The sequence below is a fragment of the Sardina pilchardus genome, chromosome 24, assembly GCF_963854185.1.
Source record: "Sardina pilchardus chromosome 24, fSarPil1.1, whole genome shotgun sequence".
Lineage (NCBI taxonomy): Eukaryota > Metazoa > Chordata > Actinopteri > Clupeiformes > Clupeidae > Sardina > Sardina pilchardus.
This window is the reverse complement of record NC_085017.1, coordinates 9755914-9768217: the sequence shown is the minus strand read 5'-3', so window position 1 is coordinate 9768217 and position 12304 is coordinate 9755914. Positions and strand designations below refer to the sequence as shown.

General features: G+C 43.3%; 2 protein-coding genes across 5 annotated transcripts; both read left to right on the top strand.

Moving 5' to 3' along the window:
- Positions 1-225: 225 nt before the first annotated feature.
- On the top strand, positions 226-3688 carry olah (oleoyl-ACP hydrolase). Its single transcript, XM_062530015.1, has 7 exons — positions 226-434; positions 585-712; positions 945-1083; positions 1432-1531; positions 2078-2247; positions 2629-2711; positions 3213-3688. The coding sequence occupies exons 2-7, from the start codon at positions 586-588 to the stop codon at positions 3353-3355; spliced, it is 762 nt and encodes a 253-aa protein (XP_062385999.1). The 5' UTR covers positions 226-434; position 585; the 3' UTR covers positions 3356-3688.
- Positions 3689-4718: 1030 nt separating this feature from the next.
- tekt2 (tektin 2 (testicular)) lies at positions 4719-10654 on the top strand. Of its 4 annotated transcripts, none has more exons than XM_062529474.1 (10): positions 4719-4808; positions 5721-5892; positions 6104-6229; positions 6674-6879; positions 7323-7466; positions 7717-7831; positions 8260-8367; positions 8847-8990; positions 9849-9928; positions 10316-10654. In XM_062529474.1, the coding sequence occupies exons 2-10, from the start codon at positions 5737-5739 to the stop codon at positions 10512-10514; spliced, it is 1278 nt and encodes a 425-aa protein (XP_062385458.1). In that variant the 5' UTR covers positions 4719-4808; positions 5721-5736; the 3' UTR covers positions 10515-10654. The 4 variants fall into 4 exon arrangements, with proteins under 4 accessions (XP_062385458.1, XP_062385457.1, XP_062385459.1 ...); XM_062529473.1 differs by having other exon boundaries at positions 4727-4808; positions 5724-5892; XM_062529475.1 differs by having other exon boundaries at positions 4732-4812.
- Positions 10655-12304: the final 1650 nt, after the last annotated feature.

The window sequence follows — 12304 nt, the reverse complement described above, 5'->3', positions numbered from 1 at the left end:
TTAGATATAAAATCAGCAATTTTTAATTAAAGAATTTAGTCAGTAAAAATATCCAGAATACAACATTTCCACTAAATTATGAAGAATTGCGTTTTGATTGGAAGTAATTTTACTTTATCTGGGCTGTAGTGTAAGTAGGCATGAACACATATCACTGTTAGTGCCAGGTGGCGCTATATTGCATTTATTGGATTAAATCGGCACAATGTACGAATCTGCAGAAGAACGAATTGACGAAACAGAAACACCCAGCCGGAACGATCCTGTTAGTGAATTTTGTGAAGAAGACGTGATCTGTTAGTGAGTAGAACAGTAACCAAACTTCAACCAGTAGGCTACTGACATCAACGCAGCTTTCTGCTTACTGATTTTGTTTTGACGGGCTGCACTGGGAGATGAGAGGAACTGTACAAGCTGAATGAAACAGTCCCAGAGTAAGTGCATGTGAACTCTGTACTGTGCCATATGACACCATGGTGGAAACGTATGCCATGTAATTTTAAACTAGATGTTCTCAGTTATGCAAGTGCTCGTTTGGGTCATACATTGCGAATAATGTGATTTCTATGTTATGTTGTTAATAGTATGGATAAAGTCATCAATTGTTTCCGCAAGAAGCCAGACGCTGTGGCTCGACTAATATGTTTCCCCTGGGCTGGGGGTGGCTCGATCCCCTATGCGCGATGGGGGAACATGATGAGCTCGATTGAAGGTAGGGACATTTTGAGTGATGTTTTGAACGCCATAATCATCATCGATGGCGTCATGGTTAAATTACAGTTCTGTCATTTCAAAAAAGCCCATAAGAGAATGTTGTGGAGTTCCTGTGATTATGAAAACTAACGTTAATCTCTACAGGATAGATTAGTGGCTCCATTGCCCCTTTTCACATGAACACCTCGATTCTCACACAACGTCTCTAACTACCTATTTGTTCGATACAGTGTACTCTGTACGTTTACCTGGGAGGGAGTCTCGTGCCAAGGAGCCCTTTCACAAGAGCATGCAGCAGGTGGTGGAAGAGGTTATCACTGTATTGTTGCCTGTCCTTAGGGAGAAGCCATTTGCCCTATTTGGGCACAGGTGAGTCATTACATGGTAATAAAGATGCTAAGAAAAGAAATATACCTGTGTATTGCACATCTTCTGTGCGACTATCTCCTTTCTGTGGAAAGCTTTAAAACCAAATATTTCCTCCTAGCTTCGCACACAGGTGAGTCATTATTACATGGTACAGTAATAAAGACGCTAAGAAAGAAAGATACGTGTGTATTGCACATCTGCTGTTTGACTATTTCCTTACCTGTGGAAAGCTTTAGAAACCAAAACTTTCCTCGTAGCTTCGCACACAGTTGCTGAATAGGTTTTTAAATGTAAAATTCGTTTAAAAATGAATATAGAACATGACTTCGACTGTTTGTTCCTTGTCAGTTTTGGTGCCATGTCATGCTTTGCGTTTGCTGAGTCACTGAAAAGAATGCATGGGATTGAACCGACCCACGTCTTCCTCTCCGGGGCCTCTGCTCCATATGTGAGTAAAGAGCAGTGGATGTTGTCTAATAACATTGGTCAAAGACCATATTGCTTTGCCAAATAACATATTAAGATATATAGTCTGTGATGCAACAAGTTCATTCCAACTGTGCATCTTAATTCTTTGCCTATCAGTGGGTTAGCAAAACTGCATAAAGATGATATGGAAATATGAATTTTGTAAAACCATAGTTATAACAGTCACAGAACTATAGAAACCATAACAAGTGTGAGCTTTATACTGGGGAGGATACATTGTATTGAAATAAATTCTGAAGTCTACATTTCTACTGAACACCAGCTACCTCTGCTAACACAGCCAGGCAGTAGCAGCACTAAACTCTGGGGGCATACGTGGGAGCTCATGCACATGCCCAGAGAGCATAGCGCTGTAGCTGCCTGGTTGCATTAGCTGCTGGCTGTAGCAACCCGAGCTAGGTTATGCCGTTTGTTTTAGTTTTTTTTTCATATCGACAGTACTCTGTCGAGATCTATTTGTAAACTCGCCAGATTTCTCCTTTAACCTATACTTCCTCTCTCCCAGTCTGAGACCCGTCTCAATGCCCCCTCCAGAAGTGCTCTATCAGATGAAGAGTTCCTACGATGGATGAGTGCCATTGGAGGCACACCCCAAGAGCTATTAGCCAATCCAGAGCTCATGAAGCTCTTCCTTCCTCCACTGAAGGCAGACCTTCATGTAGTTGAGAGCTACAGGTAAGTGGCAGTGGAAGAAAAAAACAAAGTTTAATCACACACATCCGGAAGTTTTATCGGGTGCGAGATCCAAAAAATAGTTCAAAGACCTTTTTTTATTCATTAACGTTTCAGGCTTTTACAGTCCTTCCTCAGATTTTCTGAAAGTAAAAGCCTGAAACGTTACTGAATAAAAAACGGAATATTGAAAGTTCTTTGTTGTGCAGATTTTTACTTTGTCTAAGTTGCAGTGGAAGAAAATGTGATGGATTTGCTTTCATGAAGTGACATTAAAAACAGGTGTAAATTAATTGTGGCATCAGGTTGTGTCTTCACGCAGAGTGCAAACCACACCTCTCCTCTGACTGAGCTTTAATGACGCTGATGACGTTTTATTCCTAGGTGTCCACGGCCAGAGACGCCCTTCCTGTCCTGCCCACTCTTCTGCTTCGATGGAACACAAGACGTGAAACACGACCTCGAAGGTCAGCATTGCCCTGGCAGCCCAGATCCACAATGCAAGCATACGGTGTGCTTATATGACATATGGAGGCTGTAATGACATTAATGTTGAGGTGTAACAGATGCCAGCTAGCTTATCTGTGCATGTGGAATGTTGGTAAACTTCCCCAACACCTCAAGAGTGCTGCTGGCATGAAAGCTAGTAGCCTGATCCGAGGTACTGCTGTTTGCGGGTTCGAGTCCGGCGTGTGCAAGGCTGAACTGTGCAGGTTCAACACAATGCATGTTACAGAGGCATGGGCTACACATACATCATACAGTACACGCACAACACACGCCATGACTCGCCTTTCTCACCCGTCTAGTCTTTCAGCTGTGCCACTAACATGGTGTGACCTCAAGTGCCTCGACTGGTTGAATGATATTGTAGCTAAGATGTCAGAGATGCAGGGGTCTTGCTGTTGCCGCCTTTGTTATGCTTTGCACCTTCAGGCAGCTAATTGTCCTTTTAATCCCTCCCATAGCCTGGAAGGACATGACAAGTGGAGACTTCAGCATCCAGATGCTGCCTGGGGCCCACTTCTATCTGAGGGAGGCGGCAAATGAGAAGATTATACTGGACCATGTCACCAGACACCTGGAGACAGCAGAGATGGACTACCTGTGATTGACTGGACCATGTTGATCTGGACGAGTGACCCACTATAGCGCCTTGCTCTTACCTGAGTAAATAATAATTCCTTTAAAGTCACATGACATGTAATTTTTCCGGTGTAGGGGAGTAAAGGTGGAGTCTGTGGGGTCAATTGTTTGGGTTGTTGTGTCTGCGGGGTGTCTGTTTAGAACTCTCGGCTGTTCTCACATGCACACACACACAACCTACAGATTGTTTTGAGAGTATTTAATGTACATAAGATTAATGCCAATGTAGTGTGTTTTTGTGTTCACTATGCATTTTAATTTAATTAATATCAAAATAAAAATGTGTTGCTTTCCCAAAGCCTCTCACCAAATCATCTTCGACTTATTGTGACATTCTGGGACTTTTGATGAAAACTCAAGAAATGGGCTTAGACAGAAGTGTGTAGAAATGGCACACTAACACCAGGCACACCAGAGGCACCAAAGGTCTGTTTATACTGTATCATTTGTCTGTGAAATGCAAAACTTGCATGCGTGGCTTTGTGGTCATGCCTACAGAATATAATACATTTAGCATGCCCTCTGTCCTGTAGGGAGTGCTAAAATTCAGCAAATGATTATAAGTATGGAAACACTAACCATTTGGCCTGTGATCCTTTCTTTTTGTCAACACTGTGATTCCAGAGATTAAATATAATATTTATAATAAACATACTAATATTTATAATATGACAGACTTGTGTTTTGTTTGACATAGTGTTATATATGTATGTTTGTTTATATAGCCTGGCTCTGTGAAGTAATTGATCGGAAAAGTAACAGTGGATTATCCCCAGCGGACGGTGTTTTGCTCCCTTTTCCTAAAAGAAATAGATGTTTCAGATGTATTGTGTCCAAAATGTGGGACAAAATGAATGGGCAGCATGCATGAGCCTTGGACTACTTAGGCCTTATTATGGAAGGTGTTAATTTCACAGTCAATGCCCCACGGCCTGCAACACAAAACAAAGGGGATGAAAACAAAACCTGAGATGCGGCCATACAAACTTACTATTTTAACAACAGCAACAACTGAGCATCACACCACACACACATTTCTTAAAGTTCACACATTCTTAAAGGCGAAATAGCCTAATCTCAGATGTGAGACTTGCCAACCCATGCAAGTGTATGTATGAGCAAAATTACTTTGGCCTAACACTAAGCTTTGTGAAATCGACCTCTGACCTAGACCAATTACCTCCAAAAACAACAACACTAATAATGATTTAATGTAAACGTCATTGTGGCACCATTCTATAAAACTACAGTTTCTACAGCATAGGAGGCCGTTGCCATGGCACTTCAATTATTGAGTAGATGGCTTGACATGTTGGTCTGTGTGTTACCTGGCGACCGAGCACTGGCATGGATACATCTAGCGTCTCGGTTGTTACAAACTAGCGGCGAGGCACACAAAGTTGCCTTTACAATTCCAGGTGGGTAAGTAGAATTTATAAACAAGAGCACAATCGTTCTAACATCCGTTTCCAACATCGCTAACTAGGGAGTAGTAGACTTCTTCACTCCCACGTGTTGATAGCGTAATCGTTATTACAGTTTTGTGGGCCTAACAGAACATAGGCTATCATAACCAGTCTGTGATCATAATGTGATTTTGAGACGTTGGGTTCTCATTAAATACTGGTTAATAACATTGTATAATTCAAGTTTGTTCACCGTTTACAAATAGGCTTATTTTAAAAAACCTAGGTAAAGTCGACCGCTGTAGACTACAGTTACAGTATCGATCAAACTGTAAGGCTACTGTAAAGGACTAAGTTATGGTTATGGTTATGGCTATGGTTATTTAGCAGACGCCTTTGTCCAAAGCGACATACAAATAAATAACAATACAAATTAAATTAACAGTGAATAACTACAAACTAGGGAGAATAGTAATATTATCAGTAGAACAATAATTTTAAGCACTAATTTTAAGTTAACCTGTCTCAGAAAGAAGCTGAAACAGGCTGCATAGTAGCCTAGGCCTATCAGTCTGCCTGTGAAATGCTAAACGTAAAGCTACAGAATGACACAATCTCCGATCACACATTCTTAAAATAGTTCTGTAGAGCTAAACGTAGCCTATCCACATATTTTTTAGGGAAGATATTTCAGTCTACTCGTTTAGGCTATTAGGGGCTATCCTATTAGGCCTATAGTAGCCTACCGAGAACTTGTGTGGTGTGGAGCACAATTTTCTCATACATTTATTTTATGTCAACTAATAATGCAGTGATCATGTACTAAGTCTGCCAAATACCAAATATAAATACATGTATTTGATAGGCTTATAGTTTGAAATCTTATTGAATGTGTATGGGTGTGGGTGCATGTTGTGAGATCAGCAGGCGGGTGTGCAAAATGGCCACACTGAGTGCCAAGCCAGGCCTGCGCCACAATGTGTCCGACTGGGAGGCAAGGAACAAGCAACTGTCCCAGACCGCCGAGTACCAGCGCCAAGTGTCCCAAGATGTCCGCCAGGAGGGATTGGTTCTGCGCAATGAGACCACCACTAAAGTAAGAGCGGTTGGCCTCGGAGTAGTAATTATCGTGTCAGTGAATGGACACTGATTGTTTATTTTCTTACTGTATGTTCTACATAAATGACTAACTCACACACCAGGTTTACCAATTATTATTTATGGTATTAGGGAAATTATGTCTAATTATCTTTCATTTTACAATGCCTGCCTGTCTATATGCCTATGCTCTGTCTTTTCTGTTTCAGACCAAATGGGACGAGAGCGACAGCAGTCGCAGACTGACTGATAGGATTCAGGACATCAGCCACTGGAAGAGCAAACTGGAGCATTGTGCCCAGGATGTCGATAAAGAGATGGATGCTTTGACTCAGGTGATTTGAGAAAGAATCACTGTATGTGGAAAGTGATGAGCAGAGTTCAATGCACAGTTCAGTGCATTCAGCGCCTAGTTCAACCACCCAATAACCCTATCTAATAAGCCACCTTTTATTAATGCAGACAATGCAGGCTAATAAAGACATCCACAAATCTTTTTCAGAAAGAAAGATTGTAGGAAGTGCATAGAAATATGCCAGCCTTTCAGAATGCTGTAGTTGACAGTTGACAATTGTCTTGTCCGTTTTCCCTTGACAATTTGTGTTATTTGTTACTCTTAAAAATGTATATATTTTTCATATTTTTATAATATAAGCTGAAGCTTCTAACCCTAGTCTTTGGTTACAACCAGTAAAATCATTCATTCATTCATTCATTAATTCAGTCATTCATTCATTCATTATGGTGATTAATGTTTTTTTTTATTAACGCTGTTCCAGTCTAAAGAGGAGACGGAGCAGGCCTTGGCAGCCACAGCGCTGCCCCTGGAGGTCACCATCGAGTGCCTGACGCTGTGGGAGGGCAGGCGCGGCGGGGAGCTGGTCAGCGACCCAGTGGAGGCCGAGCTGAAGAAGGACGTGGAGTTGATTGACAGCTGCCAGCGCTCGCTGCAGCAGCGCATTGATCAGTCTTTCGAACAACTGTGGTAAGACAGGGGGGAGGAAAAAGGAAGGTTTGTGTCCATGGTTGCAACTTATGTAGGCAAATATGGGTTAAACTTGAAAGAAGAAAGAACTGTGCTCCAAGTTGAGCTCCAATTAGTATTTGATATAGATAGATAGATAGATAGATAGATAGATAGATAGATAGATACTTTATTGATCCTCAAGGGGAAATTCAAGGTCCAAGCAGCTTAAGACACCACACACAACATACACTACAATGTACAAAGCAAATCAACAAATCGACAAGACTGAAAGAGCAGTAAAATACTAAATTCTAAAGATAAAGATCCCGATGTTTTGACAAAAAGATGTCTTATTCAGGGTGTCTGTTGTGGCACTACGTACACTGATTTTTAAATACACCTTATGAGGTTGCCAGAGCAATGTCAAGTGCCATTTTCAGCTGGTCCATTGTGCTTCTTAGCTTGTTACAGGAAGCGTGGCATCAGGTGAACTCTGACCTCCAGAACAAGAGAGATGCCCTGGATGTGGACATGTCCTGTCTGACCCTCACAGTGACCTCACCACAGATCTCCCTGAAGCCCAAGCCCCTGAGGATACCATCCAGGTAGACCTCGCCCAGAACCAGTGAAATCCATTTCCTATATGCCTTGAAATGATCTGCATGTTGTTGATAATTGCACATTAAGTTGTCCTACTGGCAAATTAGCCAGTTACTAAATACTCAATCACAGCTGGACTGCTTGCACCCAGATCATGTGTGTGGCTGTTGTGGTTTTTCCTCTGCATTCATACTTGTTCATTGTTCAGTGCTATGCCTTTTATGGAGTGAACACCTTTTTTTTGTATCATTGCAGTACCAGCACTCCCCAGCAGTGGGAGAAGTTCAGCATTTACAATATAGCAAGAGCTAAGGAGGAGATGCAGGCCTCGCTGGCCCTGAGAGAGAACATGAGCGTCACTCGGGCCCAGGTAGGAAAAGCAGCCGGGGGGGATTAGCTCTTTAGCTCTATCTTACAGGAACATCATCATCAACAACAACAACAACAACAACAACAACAACACACTGCATTTTTATAGCGCTGTTCAAAGCATCACAGTGGAGGGGGAACCTCATTAACCACCACCAATGTGGAGCACCCTGCTGGGTGATGCGGGGCAGCCATTATGCGCCACAATGCTCACCACACACCAGCCTTTTTAGGACATTAGAAAAGGGCAATAATTGCAAACCATTAAACTATGAATAACACAAATGTACTTCAGAAAGCATTTAGAAATAGATTGTCCCTCCTCTATAAACAAAGAAGCAAATGTCTGACCATAAGCAGCTGTGTGGGAGAAGAGTAGAATAGGAGTCGAGTCAGAGTGTAAAGATCAACTGAGTGTTTTGGGTGCAGGTGCAGAATGACATGAGAGCCGAGGAGATGGCTCTGGAGTTTGCCCTCCGCAAGCGCAAACACCACCTGCAGCAGTCCAGAGATGAGCTTAGCTGGCAGTTGAGGACGGTGAGAAACATAACCCCCCACCGCCGTCTCTCTTGCCCTTTCTGTCTTGTGTGCTTCTTTTCTCTCCTTTTTGCCCCCTTTGCTCTCCTCATCCTCGTCTCCTCATCTCTCGTCTACTCCTTTATACTCGTCGTAAGGTTTTATTGTTGTTTAACCAGATGTCCAAGGCCAAAACCGGGATATAATTCCAAAAATACATTTTCAGTTTGAATATCAATCTGATTGAAATACATACATACAAGTTTTATCTTCAAAAAATGGGGACATAGGTAGTAGTCTGTATTTTCCCGGGGACAGGCAACAAAAAACGGGGACTGTCCCCTTAAACCGGGGACGTGTGGTCACCCTATTGTTGTTGCCTGATTTGCTTTAGTGTCTGCGCTTATGGTTGCGTTGCCATGTCATGCTTTGAGAATGTGCAAGTGCTTGATGTCTCTAGTGGCAAGCTTCAAGCCATCTCTTCTTCACACCATCCCCAGACCCAGGACGAGATCCAAGACCTTGAGAAGGACATCCGTGGTCTGGAGACAGACCTGCACGCCAAACAGAACTTCCTGAAACTGACACACACACGTCTGGAGAACAGGTTCAAGAGACCTGGAGTGGACCTCTGCTGGGACGAGGTAGCCTGCTAGCTATTTATTTTGTTAGCTTGCTAAACAGTAACTTTGTACATGTGCAATGATGGGTTAAGGGTCATTAATGTGCCAGCCTATGAGATTGCCAGGAACCTAAGTGCTTCTGACACAGACACAAGGTCTGCAGTGCAGTACAATGGACATTGAGAAACCTCACACAGTAAGTTGAACTGTAGCACTCTAACAACAAAGTTGAACTAGCTCTCAATTGAAACATATTCAGTAGATGCTGACAGACGTTAAGACGTGTCCTTGTGAAAGGGTCCATGTGTTGAATTCTGTGTGATTTGAGTTGTCACTATTAAATTCACTGTGGTGCACTTCCATTGACTTGCATTATATTTCATACAGTGCCACTCAAGATTCTAAGTGGTATTACAAGAGAAACAGGTCCAGTGTTGCTATTTCTAGGTTTATATATTTATTTGTTTGTTTGTTTGTTTGTTTTAACCCCCCCCCCCCCCCCAACAACACACACAACTGATCCAACTGCTCTCAATCCTAGCATATGCAGTACACATTCAAATACATTTCTGATTAATTTCAATTTCAAAACATCTGCGTTGATCAAATGTAAAACTTAGAGATACATAAAGGCATTTTAACTTTCTCATCGGATGAGTGCCTAGGTTTTCCCTAAGTTTACTTTTGATCAAGCCTTCAAGGGCCTCAACCTAAGAGCACCATCTCATCAAAAAAAAAGACATATGGTTACAGGCAGCGCTCCAACTCAACCTTTTTAACATCTGCGTTGATTTTTAATGTTTCAACTGGAAACCCTGGAAGAAGAGATTAAAGGGTCTATATACAAAATAGAAATAAAAATACTTGTGTGTGCCTCAGGTTCAGTTTGGGCTGGTGGAGGAGCTGAAGCAGCTGGAGATGACCGTCCAGACCCTGCAGCAGAAGCTGGGCCAGGCTCGGTGAGTCACTGCCTGCCCCATCACCCCAGTGCATAGTGTATAGCACTCTTATATACTGTAAGACAAAATTGTGGACAAAGCATCTGGCAAATACAATACCATAAACAAAACAAGCATACATGTGATGGATGTGATCCTGTGCAGACACTGTGTTGAGCCAACAAACTGTTTGGAGACTAACAGATATCTTATGCTTGTCTTTGTGTGTACACATCTATGGTTGTGTGTGTGTGTGTGTGTGTGTGTGTGTGTGTGTGTGTGTGTGTGTGTGTGTGTGTGTGTGTGTGTGTGTGTGTGTGTGTTTACACGTGTGGTTGTATGCTTGGTTGTTTGTATGTGTCTGGTTGTCTCTGTGTGTGTGTGTGTGTGTGTTGATTCTCCGTGCAGACACTCGCTGCAGGCCTTGCAGCAGCACGAGGCGTGCATGCAGGAGGACCTGTCCCGCAAGGATGAGGCCCTGGCCCTGATGCAGAGGTGCCAGGAGGTCCGCAAGCGCATCGCCGCGGCCAAGCCCAACCGCCGAGCCTCCGGGACCGTCGTTCCCCTCACCAACTCCAGCGGGAGGCATGCCGTCACCAAGGCCTAATGTCCACTTTCCCCTAATTCACCTCGTAATCTCCTCCCTGGCCCTTAACGAAATCGTACGACTAAAGCTGGTGTGTGTAGCACTCAAAGCAATATAAGAGTAATCCTAGATGTCAATACAATCATGTCACAAGTTCACAAGCCTCCCCGTGTCCTGTTTTTCCACGTTGATGGTGTCGTTCGACCGCAGTGTGTGTGTGCTGTGCAGTTACGGTTTGTGTGGCTTTCTTGGAAAGACCCGCTGGTCAAGTACCCTTCAGTGCCCCTCGTCTCAGTGCGCTCATGCTTTTGTGAGTTTAATGGGGCTGTTGTTGATGTGTGTTGTTAACTGTTTGAGTTGGGCAGTGGAAGAAAGGCGCCTGATGGTACCACAGTGGTGCAAATTGTGTCTAACCTTATTCAGAGCACACACACACACACACACACACACACACACACATATTCGCACGCACGCACGCATACACATACTGCACACACACACACACACACACACATTAACTCACACATAGGCAAAGCATTGGCAAAAACATACACTCACTCTTACGCTCGCATCGATAATAAACTTTTTACTGCCTTCCCTCTGGCCTTAATGTCTCTAATGTGTTTGTTTGTGTCAGGCATTATCTGGAAAATAAAGTAAGAGGCAGAAGGATGGGACTGCGCTTTTGTGCTTTGTAAGTGTTTTTGACAGTCCCCCTGTACAGTGTGGTGTAGCGAAGATTATGATACTGTAATATTTTAAGGGTCATGAAATCAAAATGGTACCACTTAGGGCCTTATCAGGGCTGGCCATGGACTTATTTTCGCAATGAGTGACCTGCCCTGAAGGCCTCGTGCTGGAGCTAAATGGCGTTGTTTTTCTGAGAGGTTATCTCTGCACACAAAGATGTGAATCGATTAGCTGTCCGGGTTTATTTGATCCCTGAGCCTGCAAAGAGTGTTAATCGTTTTTTTATGACAATGTTTACAGTAAAGATTCTAATTCACCCTTAGTATTACAACCATTTGTTTCCTGTTGCATTTACATTTTTCTGTCTTTGTTTCCACAGTTGGTCTCTTTGCACTGTCTAACTCTCTTTCATGGTTTTGGTTTTGTTTGGGTTTTTGTAATTTGACTTCATTCGGAAGCTCACCGACCTATTAACATTATGACACTGTGGTTAACTACTTTTCCTCAAATACACCTGACCTCCCTAAACCGGAATAGACACACACACACACACACACACAAACACACACACACACACACACACTTTTAAGACTTTTTAATTGTTTACACATGTAATGTATCTCCTCTCGTGCCAGTGGCCGTTGCCTTACCACACACCACCTAGGTTGCGATTATCCGCCAGAGCTCTTTATGGCTTTTATGGCCTGAGCGCACCAGGGGCCAGTTCCTCATCTCTTCCTTAAACCCCCAATTATTCTGAATCATTTCACTAAACGCCCTCATGCCCCCAGCCTCCACTCTGCCCAGCCTTCTTCCTCCAGCCTCCGCGCCAGGTAAATGCCATCTCAGTCGATTACGTGCGCCCGAGCGCCCATCATCATCCCGGGCGATTGCGTCAAGGCCGTGCCCCTCAGTGTAAACCATTCCACACATTTACTGAGTCACATGGCAACTCTTCCTCTCTCTCTCTCTCTCTCTCTCTCTCCCTTCCTCCCAACAGACACACAGACGCACACACAGACACACACACACACACACCAACACACCTCTGATCACGCCCATACCCACTTCACTGTCACTGCCCGACCACTTTGATCCTGACATCGAAGTAAACACATGCA

Excerpts from the sequence above, each read along its gene's own strand:
- tekt2 (XM_062529474.1), top strand. The coding sequence starts at position 5,737 with ATGGCCACACTGAGTGCCAAGCCAGGCCTGCGCCACAATGTGTCCGAC. Across the intron at positions 7,467-7,716 it reads CCCCTGAGGATACCATCCAG|TACCAGCACTCCCCAGCAGT; the intron begins GTAGACCTCGCC and ends GTATCATTGCAG. Across the intron at positions 8,991-9,848 it reads TGGACCTCTGCTGGGACGAG|GTTCAGTTTGGGCTGGTGGA; the intron begins GTAGCCTGCTAG and ends TGTGTGCCTCAG.
- olah (XM_062530015.1), top strand. The coding sequence starts at position 586 with ATGGATAAAGTCATCAATTGTTTCCGCAAGAAGCCAGACGCTGTGGCT. Across the intron at positions 713-944 it reads CATGATGAGCTCGATTGAAG|TGTACTCTGTACGTTTACCT; the intron begins GTAGGGACATTT and ends TGTTCGATACAG. Across the intron at positions 1,084-1,431 it reads TTTGCCCTATTTGGGCACAG|TTTTGGTGCCATGTCATGCT; the intron begins GTGAGTCATTAC and ends GTTCCTTGTCAG.